At 37.0% G+C, this 14,857-nt stretch overlaps 2 protein-coding genes across 2 annotated transcripts; one reads left to right on the forward strand and one right to left on the reverse strand.

Moving 5' to 3' along the window:
- The first annotated feature begins 1,269 nt into the window (after positions 1–1,269).
- mns1 (meiosis-specific nuclear structural 1) lies at positions 1,270–7,167 on the forward strand. Its single transcript, XM_084717909.1, has 9 exons — positions 1,270–1,508; positions 2,526–2,653; positions 2,805–2,907; positions 3,211–3,440; positions 4,347–4,563; positions 4,672–4,779; positions 5,418–5,675; positions 6,665–6,790; positions 6,892–7,167. The coding sequence occupies exons 1-9, from the start codon at positions 1,335–1,337 to the stop codon at positions 7,000–7,002; spliced, it is 1,455 nt and encodes a 484-aa protein (XP_084574035.1). The 5' UTR covers positions 1,270–1,334; the 3' UTR covers positions 7,003–7,167.
- Positions 7,168–7,183: 16 nt separating this feature from the next.
- On the reverse strand, positions 7,184–12,884 carry tex9 (testis expressed 9). Its single transcript, XM_084717934.1, has 12 exons — positions 12,813–12,884; positions 12,105–12,238; positions 11,754–11,817; positions 11,569–11,645; positions 11,324–11,369; positions 11,097–11,179; positions 10,781–10,935; positions 10,310–10,401; positions 9,338–9,511; positions 9,106–9,240; positions 7,567–7,701; positions 7,184–7,470 (listed from the first exon to the last, which is right to left on the reverse strand). Exons 1-12 carry the CDS (start codon positions 12,867–12,869, stop codon positions 7,393–7,395), a joined length of 1,230 nt encoding a protein of 409 aa, XP_084574060.1. The 5' UTR covers positions 12,870–12,884; the 3' UTR covers positions 7,184–7,392.
- Positions 12,885–14,857: the final 1,973 nt, after the last annotated feature.

A 14,857-nucleotide genomic window follows, 5' to 3' on the forward strand; every position in this document is an offset into this window, starting at 1 on the left:
TGCACTTGAATATAACAATTAAACTTTAACTATGTACACATGCAGCATACAAATACAACATGTTTAACATAACATGACCCTTTTTGGAAGGATTTTTTTTGGGTCGTATTTAGAATACATTTTATTTCTATCATATACTTTGAATGCAAATATACAAAGTAGATTTAGTTATCATTATACAACACGGGGTTGTATAGCGAGAGTTGTTCCCCTTTTGCTCTTCACAAAAAACTAGGTTGGAACTGGTTGAACAAATAAACAAAAGAAACGGGTAGTAAAGCAAAACACCTGAACATTGCTAATGAACGGGAAATCTGTCAGTGATGTGAAGGAGATATTTCCCCCCTTTATTGAACAATCAAGAACAAATTTATAGTCGTTCACAAAACAGCTGTTAACACTAATTTACTGCACTCTCCTCTTTATGGTTAGAGTTAAAGAAAGCATGACTGAATTTTGCGTGGTGTGTGTGAAATTAACCCATTAAGAGAAAGAAAAGATTTAATCTTACATTCAGTCTTTGTAAACTGTTCAACTGTTGTTAATTAATTTACTCGCAAATTTCTTCTAATTTACAACAAATAAAATGTGTTACGATTTTGTTTTTGAAAGCTTCGTCAACACTCACAAATCATTCTGTGGTGGAACGGAAATAGTAATAAAGTATTTAATTGATTAATAACCAATGGTACAAAACACATTTGTTTACAAAGAATTTCTTAACATATAAATAAATAGATTAATTACTAAAATTAAATGCTTGAGTAATTGTAATGGACAATAACAATAGGATTTATAAAAAGAATTTACAATTAAATGTGATGTGACGTGAAGATGCGAATCAAACTCATTTTGATTTTCCCGGACCTGACGTAAAGGTCAGCGCTCATTTTTATTGGCTGAGCGTACGGAGACGCGGTGTTCCCAGGACAACGACACGCCAAACAACCGAGGAAACTCAGCTACACCTCTCAGGTTAACTTCGGCTAATTAACTTCTCATCGCGACCGTGCATCGAAACTCGTTGCAACTTAATTGTTTTGAAGTTGTTAACGAAACAGACAGTTAATAGGATTCAAGTGAAGAAGTCAAGAAGTCGTGAATCGACGAAAAACACCGCAAACATGGTAAGTTGACGTTAAATCGTCGCCGCTACATCGAAGTTACAGTTAACGTTAGCTTGACTGCTACAAACAGAGCAGCTAAGTTACCACGCGCTTACACGACACTTGTCACTGTTCGCGTGTTTACTCTGCTCTGTGTTAACTTATGTCGTGTCTTTGTCGCTGTGACAGAGTCGTAACTGGACGTATAGCCAACAACAGCAGAGGTTGATGTCTCAGCGGCAGAGTCAGGAGCAGAACCGGATGCAGGAGGTCCGGCGTGTGGACAGAGACAGGCAGCTGGGGGCCAGTCTGAAGGACGCTGAGAACTTCGAGAGGCGGAGACACCTGAGACACGTGCAGCAGGAAATCAAGGAAAGACAAATGGAGAGCGCGCTCCTACAGGTGTGTTGTACTGTTGTGCAGGTAATGTTAGACAGTTAATAAGCTCTTATCACCTCCAGCAGGCCCTGCAGAAAATTGTGTCCCTGATCCTCACATTTCTATTTCTTCTTAGAGCAGAAAAGACACACCTTGAATCATTAATTCATCCTCACCTCTCCTCCATGTAAAATAGTTTGATTTACATACTTTTTTATCTTTTCAGCCAATCTGCTGCATATCATTTCATATGTCATTTTGTTATGAGTAACAAAGAGAGAACTACATCAAAATCTCGCTCTACAACCCTGTTATATAATGATAAATTAATCTCTTGTTTCCTGACCTCACACATTGAAATTGTATGGATGTGAGACAATAATAAAAAGACTTTATCATTGTCCATCTAAGTGTTTCACTGTGGACATCATCCTATGCAAGTTGGTAGACATCACGCAACCCTACTTGTTTAACCTCAATTGGTTCCTTGATTGAGATCATGTCCAGTTTTTAAAGAACTAAAATATAAATGAGTGTGCCCTCATGGACATACACTTTCTAAAGGAATCCTTCAATTACATTTGTTAATAAAATGCAATGGTCAAAATTAATTAAAATGAAAGAGCGTTGCCTACTGAACCTTTAAATAGAATTCCTTGCACTTACTTTTAAGCTCAGTTCCAGAGCATTGTAATAACTTCGTACTGAACTTTGTATTACTGTACTAATGTACTACACATATGCAACAGTTGGTGTAATGGAATATATATTTTACTGCAGACTAGAACTTTATACTCTGTTAATCAGACTGAACAGCCATTTTCTTTTTGTTGAAAATAGTCACAGATGTGGATGGCGATTCGCATGTCTGAATTAGGCAAATAGATACAAGATATGTTCTTTTTGAAAGCCACATCTAATTTTGTATTGTCCAAATTTATCAATAGTTGGTTAATTTCTGTTTTATTGGCACATATCACATGAAAGAAGTGTAACTTACTAATACTAAGATGTAGATGATCATAATAATTTGATTTGTAGGCAGAGGAGGAGAGAATAAAGAGACAAAAGCAACTTGAACAAGAGGAGCGGATGGCTAAAGAGCTGGCACGCATTAACTATGAGACGCAAAGAGAAGAGAAAATGAGGCAGCACATCAAAGAGAACAGGTACACTCACTTAGCTCATTACCTTGACTTTTACTGCATGTTCTGGATAAATATACAAATGCAGCACTTTGTGCTTTTGTGCCATCATTTTCTGCTTTAGTCTCCTCAGTATTTATGTTAATTTTTAGAAGTCTATTGAAATTCTTTTTAGCTTGGAGCTTCGCGAGTTGGAGTCCAAGCTGAAGAGTGCGTATCTGAATAAGGAAAGAGCTGCACAGATCGCTGAGAAGGAAGCTATGAGGTTTGAGACAATGGTGAGCACTTTTCACTTGAGATCCAGTGTTATTAAATAATGAAAGTGCTGAAAGAACTATTCATTATGTGCATTTTGTTAAGAAAAGTTTTGATTAGGTTTATGCATCAGGAGCAGTATTTTACTATATATTATCATGTATATATTGTACTTAGAATTACACTTAGGTCATTATAGTAAAAAAAAAAAGATAATTCCCTCTAGTAAAGAGTCTTAACAAGACTTTCATTTGAAGTAGGACACAAGTACTTCTGCAGTGAAGCCTCCAGGCTGCATCCTGTGTATGTCTTTTCTCTGACATTAGCGTGAGGAGGCAGACTTTGCTCGCAAGATGAAGAGCGAACATGAGCGAACAGCCGTTGAGCAGCAGAAGCTGGCACAGAAACGCCATGAGGAGCTGGTGGAGTATCAGAGGGAGCTGGACAAGCAGCTGATGGAGAGGGAGCGCAAGAGACAAGAGGCGTACGAGGAGTTCCTCAAAGAGAAGCTCATGGTCGATGAGATTGTCAGGAAGATTTATGAGGAGGATCAGATGTGAGTCCTTCATCACTGATTCTTAAGCTCATCAACATGAATGCACAATGTGTACGAGTATGTTTTTATTAGTAACAGTCAACATATTAGTGTGACTTAAACTCGGCTCAGTACTACTGGCTCGGAATGGGTTTGCATCTCAACTAAAGTGTCTACTAACACCTGTTTCTTTCAAGAGGAGATGCTAAAAAAAACTGGATAATTTGAAACAGGATTATGTGAGATACTTATTTGTGGTCAGTGTGTTACCTACAGTAGATGGCTGTCAACATGACCCCAATTTGGAAAAGCAAAGAGGAGTACTGGTGTAGGAAGCTAAGCAATGTACTGCAATAGACAGGATCAGCAACAAAATGTATTTTAGCCACTAAAAAAAGGTCCACCCTAAAAAATCTGTATCAGTTTAAGTGTGCACTTTGTTTGTGTTATTGTACGATTTCAGTGGAGCTGAACTAACCTTTTAAAACACTGAAGTCACAAAATAAACAAACTACATGATTGAGGCAGCAGTATACCAGCAACTCCCATCTTCAATGACTGATTTTGCCTGTGGAGTTTGGTTGGTTTGGAGAGAACGACATTTGGCTCATATAACAGCAGGTTCTTGTCAGAAAGGGCTATCTGATGTTGGAGTGAAGCAGTGACAATATTCTAAATGTAGTATATTGATTTTTTTTTAAATACGTTTCGTTGCTGACCCTGTCCATAGCAGTATGTTGCTTAGCATCTGTGCCATTGCCCAGCTCTGCTTCTCCAAACTGGGGGCGTTCTGACCGCCATCTACTGTAGGTAATTCACTGGCTGTCAGTAAGTATCTCATACAACCACACTTCAAACAATCAGAACTATCCCTTTAAGACTATGGTAGAATGATGGATTAATTGAAAAAATAACATTTTCTTGAAGGGAGAGAGAGCTGAAACTGGAGAAGGTCAGAGCCACTCAGCAGCACATCGAAGAATTCAAGAGACAGCAGGCCGAGTGGAGACGCATGGAGCAAGAACAGATGGAGGCCGAGAACAGACGCATCATGGAGTTTGCGAGCCATCAAGCGCACATGGAGCAGGCCAGAACGGCCCAGATCAGAGAGAGAGAGGAAGCAAAGGAGCATCTTCATAAAATAGTTGAGACAACTTTTTTTTTTTTTTAAGTGCTCATACTTTTATATCTGTTTATTCAATGACACAGTCCTGTTTGGCATCAGAAATCACTCCTCTGTCTTCTCCTCCAGCTGTCTGACAAGATTGAGGAGGAGAGGAAGCAACGTGAAGAAATAGAGCGAGTCCGTGAGGAACTTTATTTAGAAGAGCAAGAAGAGGCAAACAGGCAGAGAGAAATTGTAAGTATCAATTTTTTTAAATGTACATGCTCAGCTATTCTGACTGTAATATAAATGATAGTTGAGATTCCATTAATGATAAAAAGAAAGCCAACAGTGAAAACAGTGAAAAATCACCATTACAAGTTTGAAGGTAACATCTTCAAATTAGAGGACGACACAAGAATGTATTTTCACTCCTGTCCCATTACACTCTCATGACAGAGTAAAAAAAAATCTTGTCTCATCCAAATTCCGGAAGATTGTCTCCTATCCAGTCTTGTTCCAATCAGTCCACAGTCCACACACAACATCACATCTTTTTGTATATAAAAAAAAAGACCTGTTGTTATTATGATTCCTGCTCCCACTTGCTCCTGTTTTTTTCTGTCCCATCCCAGTCACGTGGTTAATTGTGAAACTGACTCCCACTATGACGCTAATTTGTAATAATACTATGTTACGTTACGTTAAATTATTGGCTGATAATTAGAATTTTTATATATATGTGTGTGTGTGTGTGTGTGTGTGTGTGTGTGTGTGTGTGTGTGTGTGCGCGCGTCATTAACAGCAGCTCACCAGTCAGGAAACATACAGAGTCCTCTGTGTTCTGGGACACCTGTATTATTTTTAACATTTCTCAAACTTTCATCTAACAGGAGGAGATGGAGAATAAAATCCGACAGAGGCTGATAATGCAGCAGACCTGCCAGGAGCAGATGGCTTTCAAAGAGATGCGGAGGCAGGCAGAGAAAGAGGAAGAGGAGGCCTTCAGGAAAATCATGATGGCTAAGTTTGCTGAAGATGATCGGATAGAACAGATGAATGCCCAGAAACGACGCATGAAGCAGCTTGAGCACAAACGCGATGTGGAAAAACTGTTAGAGGACAGAAGACGACAGCGTGAGGCTGACATGGTACAAACTCGCTCTGTGTGTGTGTGTGCATGATTACATCCAGAATGAGGTGGTGCTGGTGTAGTTTTACTGACAGAAGTTGTAGTGATCATACTACACTGTGGAAGGCAACAGGTAGCAGCAATCTAGTTTTATCTCCTGGATACTTCTCCTTCTCCTGAACACTTTTTAACTCTTAATGACACCCTGGACAAGTCGCCAGTTCATTGCAGGGCTGACACATAGAGACAGACAACCACTCACACTCACATTCACACTTACGGGCAATTTAGAGTCACCAATTAACCTAGCATGCATGCCTTTGGACTGTGGGAGGAAGCCGGAGAACCCGGAGAGAACCCACACAGACACGGGGAGAACATGCAAACTCCGCACAGAAAGGCCCTGCCCCTGGGGGATTTGAACTCAGGACCTTCTTGCTGTGAGGCGGCAGTGCTAACCACTGCCACCAGTTAAATCACTATATGAAAAGTAAATAAGAGTTCTGTTGGGATTTAGTACGTATTCCTTAAGAAAACATTGTATTGTTTTCCAGCTAGCTAAAAAGTAAAAAGAAAAAAAAAAAAGCTAAAAGCTAAAAAAGTAAAAAGTTGTTTACCTATGTAACCTACTCATGGTTAAGCATCGAATTTTCAAAGTTATACCTCCTCAAGTGTAAGTTTTAAACTTAATACTGGCGCACAGTTTTGGTGCAACAAAATTAAATTTAATCTAGGTTTATAGTGAAAAAAAATACAGAGGTTTAAAGAGGGGTTTAAATTTAACATGTCTTCATTTTCAGCTAGTTTCAAAGGTTGGTGCAATGTAATGTAACTATGATTAATTCAGGTTTAGAAATTAATCCATGTTGGTGCCACACAGCCTAAGAAATTTTTACTGCAGAGTAAAATATTTATTTGAGGAGCATGACTGAATATAATACACTGTGTTGCTCATCTTTGATTGTAATGTCAGTTTTGAATAACCTTGCACTGATCTCTCACCTCAAGGAACTGGAGGCCAAAGAAAAAGCGATTGAGCAGGAGCAGCAGGTGCTGCGCAGACAGATAGTTGAAGAAGAGAGGCAGCGACTTCTTAAACGTCACGCAACAAAACTCCTTGGATACCTTCCAAAGGTATGAGGCAGAGTGTGAATCAGTGTGAATGAATTTGACACAGGTTCATATCTTCTGTAGATCAAACAGGTGTGTGACCATTTGTATATATCCATTTTCAGGGCCTACTCCGTGAAGATGACCTGAAGCACTTTGATGAAGACTTCAGAAAAAACTTTAAAACACGTCAGGCAGATATCTTCTCTGAAGATGGCTGGGAAGACGATGTTTAGATTTTTACCCCCTGAAAATGCAAACTCCACCACTAGATGGCAGTTTAAGGTTACAGTGAACTAAGTAGCAGTTTTTAGTTAGTTCTTCATTTCTCAGTATTTATGATAGCATTCAGAAAGAACACAATGATTTTAAGAAATCTTTTTATTCATACTGTGAGATGATTTTAAAAGACAGAAAAGACATGAGGTGTTCTGGTGGTTCTATGTGATGATAATTAGGAGATCAATCTTTAAATCTAAATTCACTCTGAATTCCCACTGTCTTTCCAAAAACTTTGATGTCTTTTACTCCACAACACATGGAAATATCTTTGAAAATGTATTAAGGCAATTTCAACCTTTCACTCAGAAAATCTTAGTGTTCATCTGTTTTAGTTTCCTCGGTGTTCATGACTTCCCCCAGTCCAGAGCTTTGATGAACTCATCTTCAGTGAAAGACAGCAGCTTGGCAGCTTCAAAATGCATCTGCACAAAACAATAGTTAGTTCATATTTGGATTAGAAACTCTGAAGAACAGGGTATGTTATGTGTGTATTAACAGGGTACAGGAGAGACTCTTACCTTTTGTCTTTTGAGAATGTCAATCAGCTTCAGATGTTTCTTGAAACCCACAATCAGTTCTGCTTTCTGTTTTTTGAGCATTTTGTTTTCAGCAAGTAGATTTTCTTTGCTCTGATGATCCTCGCTTATCTTATCCTTATTGAAAATAATTCAAAAGAGTAGAATTAGGAGAGGTAAAGCAGGACCTAACATTTATGCAACCTGAGGTCTCATTTGCAAACCAGTTACAATTAAAACAACATGTTGAAATTCAGTTGTCACTGATGCTTTATTTAAATTATGTTTTCCTGTCTTTAATATCAGTGTGTAGGGGATCTTTTATCTGCTAAAATGATGCATTTTCACTTTAAAAATGTAAGCACATCATTTTAATTCAGTCATATTTTGTCTGATCCTAGAACTACAATATTAAGATGATCATAATCACATGGCTTTAATAAATATATTAAATGAACTCTGTAAGGCCACATTTTGCGGCTATGGCCTTTACAAGAGGAATAGATTGTTTATACTCAAAGATTCAGTTCTTTGTGATTGTTATAAATATGTTATATTTTCCAAGTTTTAATCAGTACATTTGATTTATGTGTGTACAACATGCCTTTGAAATCTAGTGTACTTTTATAATAATTAAGTTATTCTGAGATTTAAATTATTAATAAATGTATGCATGATTTTAATTTGATTGCACAGACTATTCCTGCAATTAAACAGGGTTTAACAAGTCTTAAATTCACATTTACTAATAAAATCCCTCAAATTATATTAAATACTCTTAAAATCTGTTTGGAAAGGTCTTAAAAATGTATTTATGGAATGCAGTAATGGTGGTTTAAAATGATCTTAAATTAACACTAAACAAAAGAGTTGAATATCAGTGCCTCTGTCATCCTGCAAGGGCAGTGTGGCCTAAAATTTAGATCACGTTATAATCTGAAGTTCAGACCATAATGGTATGATTCATGGTATATTTGTTTTGCTTAAATTTTCAATATAAAAACTTATGAAATGCACTGGCATGGAGATTGAGGGGGTCTACCTTTCAGCACAGTATAATGGTGCAGTCAAAATTCATACCACAGGGTAATTTAATCCCAGTGTACTTTCTATAATATTTATATCATCCACCCCTACATTCTGTCACCGTCTTTTATGGTTTTGCTAATAAATAACTTGCTGATGGGTTCTGTTGATGAAAAGTTTTGTCTATTTTTGATAGAAAGGTAATTAAAGCAATAAATAAGTTCTGCTGGTTTAGCTCAGTTCAGAGATATAATAGTAGTTTTGTGCATGTTTCTACATGTCATACACAACAAATTATTTATCTAGCTAAGAGTATTTTTAAAAACAAAATATACAAAAAATGAATATGAGCATCTGTAAATCAACCCTAGTTTAGAAAAGAGTTGGCATACAAGTCAGCTTAACACCATTTGTCTGTACTTGAAAATCTGTAAATGGTAATTAAGAAACACCACGTTTCAGTAATTACAGTAATTAATGTGTTTATCAGCTCTGACAGCACTGTAATTTACTTACCTTGTTCATCTGTTTCATCTTGTTCAGTTGAGTCTTTAACTTCTCCACCTCCTCCAAGGCTCTGTTCAGACGAACCTCCACAGTGCTGTGAACTGCTGCTGCTTGTTTGTGGGATCTGTTCAGATTTTCGATTTCCTACACAGAGGAAGTGATCGTTCATGAGCAGTTCACATGAGTAAATTAATGGTGTCACATTTTACACCACATTTGAACTTGAAAAATGATTTCAGACCTTGTGTAAAGCAGACACTTGCAATTGAAGACCGTCACATTTTTTGCCAGACTCATCTGCTAAAGCTTTGTGCTTCTCGATCTGTGTTTGTTGGATGCTTGTTGTTTTCTGCAGTCTGGCTCGATCCTCCTCAATCTCCTTAATTTTTGCACAAAGCTTTGCATTTTCATCGTCCTGCAAAAACAGAAACACAAGTATACAAGGTTTTAAATATTTGAGTGGAAATCTGTAATGTATTTACTGTAATAAATCATAAAATGACCACAATATGTCATCAGAAATTAAGGAAACATGTTAAGTTGAAATACCAGAGCCACAGTGTCCTTTGAAATTTCTATTCCACAACTTCTGTTATTGTTTGTCTGTTTCACATTTATTGTTACAATTCAGTCTGACTGTTCAAGTGTCTGTTTATGAATCGTAAGAAATCATTAATAATCTTTTAAAAGCAGTAGATGTTTATAACAGTTAAATTGAGCAATATGTTAATGTAGTCTGGCAGGCAGTCACTGAACTCCACATCCAAAGTGAGTATTTATAGATTTTGGGATACTGTTTTAAGGGAATTGTGCTTTGAAACTCGGGGGGGAAACTACTCACTTCAACGGAGTAGACTGCATATTAAATAAGATTTAAACATACTTAATGTACCTGCTATGGCTCCATCTTCCTATTTGGACTACAGTATTCATTTTTGGATACACAATTACATATTGCTCCTTTGACATCATCTTGATAATAATGATTCATAAAAAATTATGCAACCATCAGTGTTTTATATTCTGGTGTGTTGAGGGGCTTTTTCATGGGAATATAATGATTATGTCAACCATATTCACTAACGTGTGTCAAGTTTGTTTCTACTCTGTTTTTCATCATGGCTGCTCAGCTGAAGCTCTGTCCCCCTCTGCTGATATACTGCCGCAATAAGAGTTCTAGTCATTGTTATCTACAGTTGTAACTTAACAATACCTTCTTATAATATTCACATGAGAGCTGATCCAGTTCTTCTTGCATAATCCGTAGTTTAGCCTTCAGAACTCGTATTTGAGCATCTGAAACTCCTTAAACAAAACATAGGAAGTGAACACAATCAGACTTAGAAGCCAATGAAAGATGGCCTTACACTTATCCCTGCCACAAAAATACATTAAAAACCTGTCAGTCATGCTATGAATGACAACTTAAATAATTTATTGTGAGAGCAAAAATTTAAATTTCATTTAAGATTCTCAAGTAAAAAGATTCCCCAATAGAAAATAATTCCCTAACTTTCAGATCCCATAGTAACCCTATCACACAGGTCATATTTGTTGGGAAAATGTAAAAAGAATAATATAAATGTGACAAAAATATAATAATAATAAATAACATTTTTTTTAGTTTATAATTACTGACAAATAAAACAGGAATTTATGTTTTGAAAAGTTGCACAAACTTTACCTGATCCAACAGTGTCTCCTGCGTCATCCACATCATTTTCATGAGTGACAGTGTTGTTCATCTTCTCCTCCATGCCACGTATTGTCTTTGCCAGGAAAAAGTCAGCTGAGTCTTCTACAGCCGCTAAATCATCCACATAAGATGCCTTTGGGATTCTGAAATCAAGAGAACAATGTGAAAACTTACAGCAGCCTAATGAAGGATGTTAATGCAGAATATGTCCAATGAATTGTTATTACGTACAAAGTGTAAATTTTTATTTATCTATGAAACATGGTTGTAGATGGCTCCAAAAGTGACACATGATTAAACTCACTGTGTCTCACAGGGAGGCTCTTTTCCTTGTTTTCCAGTACCCATGTTTTGTGATGCTGATGTGACCCTTTTTTTGGTCGCCACCTGAGAAAAGAGATGGTAAATAGGAACAGGATATTGTGATGCAGGCCTATAATATTGACAAACTGTGCCTGAGTATTGTAAACTGTCCCTTGTCTAGAGGTTTTAGAAATACAGATGCTCTAACTTTATAATCTGAACTGATACCTTCACTCCGGGCTCCTGCACAGTGTGCTTCTGAGGCTTTGTTACCCTGCTGGTGAACAGATATATAGATACAGACATAAATAAAGAAAGAAATTGATCATTTTTGTTGATTACATTGTTCTCTTGCATTGTTTCAATTAGATAATCTTTGAACAATCTATGTTGATTTTTGCAGTGATTGCAATTAACCACAAAAAAGTCTACAATTATTCAAGTGACATGTACGAGTGTAAGATGTTTATTACCTTGAATCCTCTTCATCGTCAATGTCGGTGAGCAGGAGGGCAGATAAGGGTTTTGACAGAACTTCACTCTGTTCTCTCTTAAATGTGATGAGGCAGATTAACTTCACAAACCTCTATTCACCAAAACCAACAAAAAGTAATTTGTTACTTTTTTACTAAATAATGTGAACATGTTGACAACTTACCATAAGTTGCTCTGCCTGTCTTACTAGATCTGCTGTTTTTGCTTCCAGCTCAGCATTCATGAGTCTAAAGGAAATAAAATGCAGACTGATAACATTATATGGCTTCTTTTACATTAACAAGGATGTACTGGTACAGTCTGTGTGAATGAGGAATTGTGCCCCAAACTCACATTTAGTGCAACATAATGCTTTTTCTCACTGGGTGAATCACCACCTCTTGAAACCTTGAGAGACATAATTGTCTCTGAATTCTACTGCCATTAAAATGATTAAACTGTTAAAAGTAGCCATAACACTTTTCACATAAATTCAGAAATCAAAGCCAACAGATACTGGAACATGTAGTCTTACTTGTATTGTTCTTCTCTGGCAAAAAGGTCATCTGTGTGCTTCATTAGTGGACCAGAGGCAGATTTTACCTGCAGCCGTACTTCTACATTCTTCTGCCTCTCAGCCTTACTGCTAGATGATGGACGTTTCTTGGGCTAAACAAGACAAAACAGAAAACTTGATAACATTAATTCAAAAATATGAAATTTCACATTTCAAATATGGATACTGCATATAGACCATTATAAATCAGGCTGTACACAATACCTATGTTACCTCTACACTCACACTTTTCAAGTAAGTGGTCAAACACGAATTTTAACGGATCTGCCTGATTAACTGAAAGGCATATGTGTAATAAATGGTACCTCAACAGAAAGTGGTACCATACTGAAACATGCTGGTACACACAGGCTGAAATGTTTTGTGACTGATGATGTTTAGAGGCAAACCGTATAATTAAATAAATAAATATTCGTAAATAATCGTAACACATTTAGCCTTCCTCTATCTCAACGCAGGAGTTTATAAGAGACCGAACTGATCAACCACGATGTTTGAGAAAGAAGTTAGAGCTAACGTTAGCGTTAGCTTGGGTTGTTTGTTGACAAAGGAGCGATTTCACCTGTCGGAAACAATTTATTTGATTTAATGTTTCGCTGGTGGAACACAAAAAATTCAGTTTAAACCTTGAAATGATAAACATGAAAAAAAAATGAAGCTACAAACCTGCGAGACGACGGGTTGGGACAGACGGACCTTTTTATTAGAACTTTTTTCAGCCATTGTCACTTGAGGAGACTGTGCGACTCTGGTTGCATAGCAACAACTTGTTCAGTGCACACAGTACGGGAGCCGTGTACGGACAGAAGAGGCGAAATTCAACAAGAGTTCAACAAAATTAATGCAAATATATATAACGTTACCAGTCATAATTATCAAGGACGACATCATATTAATACGTAATAGGCAGGAAACATAATATTAATCTATAAATCTGTACATTAATCTCTTCAGTAATGACACTGTACATTTTGTAAATTAATCAGAACATATTTATTTACAAACATTTTAAGTGAAAAGTTTTGTAATGTTGTTTGTAATGGTAGGTGAATACTCACCTGTGTCAAGTAAGTCAGGTAAGAAGACGAACAAAACACAGAGAAACAACAAAAACTGAGACATCACAAAACTTATTATATTGACATATAAGCAATGTGAGTTGTGTGATTTCACTAATTTACAACATACAAGGTGCATTCTAAAAGAGAGAAACAAGCAGATATTTACAGATTATCATGTAATATTGATAATATACAGACTACTATTATGTTGTATTCATATTATGCCCTTGATAATTATGACTTAGTTAAAACAAGAGTAGCTACAGATATGTGTAAAGTAGACACAAATAGGTTTTATTTTTAAATATTAAAAGTATGTAATTCAACATTATTAAATCAGATTTTAATTAGGTAATTTAATAATTTCAAATAAAAAATACATGTAAAACAAAAATGTTTTGATAAATGATGTAAACCAAGATAAGAAGCTCCCATGTGAGCTACATACTTGGATTATTAGATTTATGACTTTCACTGAAGAAGCAGGTAAGTGAGTTGGGCAGCCTTTTCATAGTAGGTAAGTTGGCAAGCAAGAGGCAAGGCAAGGCAAAGCAAGGCAAGTCCTGGGGCCAGCTGGCAGCTACTGGGCACTCAACCTCGCTGCGACCGTCACAGCTCAGCTGGCGCCTTCTTCCTGTGGTATTCAAAAAGGTCAAAGGTCAACAGTCAAGTTCAGTGTGACATAATAATGTTCAGCTCTGTTTCATCTCTAGTCAATGGGGCTACAGTGCAACTTTAAATTGTCAAAAACAAATGACCAACAAACATGACATATATATATTTTTTTATTTTATTTTTTATTTTTGATGTCAAGAAGTGATGTTATTTGTGTGGCTGATGGTGTTTAAATTGCAGATCAAGCTCTGAAAGAGGTGTCCAGCCCAGGCTCTTTAAGAAGACGAGGAAAAACTCCCCATGAAGAGTTCTTAAGACACATGGGGAGAAACCTCGGGAAAGGCAATTCAAAGACGGATGGGTGGCTGGGTGTATCAATCTATGTGAATTTTTTTTTTACGAGTGTGGAAACTGAACCACACAGATTCAGATCCAGGACATTTTCACTGTGAGGGGACAGTGCTAACCACCATGCTGCACAAATGTAAAGTCAAGTCTTAACCCTCAAACAGACATTTTCAAAGTGCTGTTTGGGAGTTAAAACTGATTAATACTCACAAATTTACAAAAACACATGCCTGTGTTTGTGTAAGTCCCTGTTCCTGAGCTGGAAGTCTGTATCTGGGCTCTTGGTGAGTTTTCAGATGCCACAGAGGAGTATACTGTACCACTTCTTCCTCAGCTGGGGGCTTCTTACCTTGGTGGGGGCTGCCTTCCTTGGTGGGAGTAACAGTTAAACTTCTGTGAATATTTAAAGTTTTGTGACATCCCACTCACTGATTTTCTGCTTGTGAGCTTCTTCCTGGTTCAGCAGCCAGCGGGCGGGGTCAGAGGGTATCAGGAAAGTATCTGTACCTCAGCCTGTTGTGGTGGATTCCACATGAAATTCTTTCTCTTCTCCTCAGACTATAATAGACAGATATAACTCACCATTTTTTGTTAGAGATCATAATTAATTCAGTCTTAATGACTTCACCACAATAATAATACTAATACTAATATGAATACTACTACTACTACTACTACTACTACTAT

The sequence above is a fragment of the Lutjanus erythropterus genome, chromosome 1 (assembly GCF_056507025.1).
Source record: "Lutjanus erythropterus isolate fLutEry1 chromosome 1, fLutEry1.hap2, whole genome shotgun sequence".
NCBI lineage: Eukaryota > Metazoa > Chordata > Actinopteri > Lutjaniformes > Lutjanidae > Lutjanus > Lutjanus erythropterus.

Bases quoted from the DNA above. Each gene is read 5' to 3' on its own strand.
- tex9 (XM_084717934.1), bottom strand. From the start codon at position 12,869: ATGGCTGAAAAAAGTTCTAATAAAAAGGTCCGTCTGTCCCAACCCGTC. The intron at 12,239-12,812 runs GTTTGTAGCTTC...TGTCTTGTTTAG, and splicing joins CCCAACCCGTCGTCTCGCAG to CCCAAGAAACGTCCATCATC. The intron at 7,702-9,105 runs GTAAGTAAATTA...ATTTTCAATAAG, and splicing joins AGATGAAACAGATGAACAAG to GATAAGATAAGCGAGGATCA.
- mns1 (XM_084717909.1), top strand. From the start codon at position 1,335: ATGTCTCAGCGGCAGAGTCAGGAGCAGAACCGGATGCAGGAGGTCCGG. The intron at 1,509-2,525 runs GTGTGTTGTACT...TTTGATTTGTAG, and splicing joins TGGAGAGCGCGCTCCTACAG to GCAGAGGAGGAGAGAATAAA. The intron at 4,564-4,671 runs GTTGAGACAACT...CTTCTCCTCCAG, and splicing joins AGGAGCATCTTCATAAAATA to CTGTCTGACAAGATTGAGGA.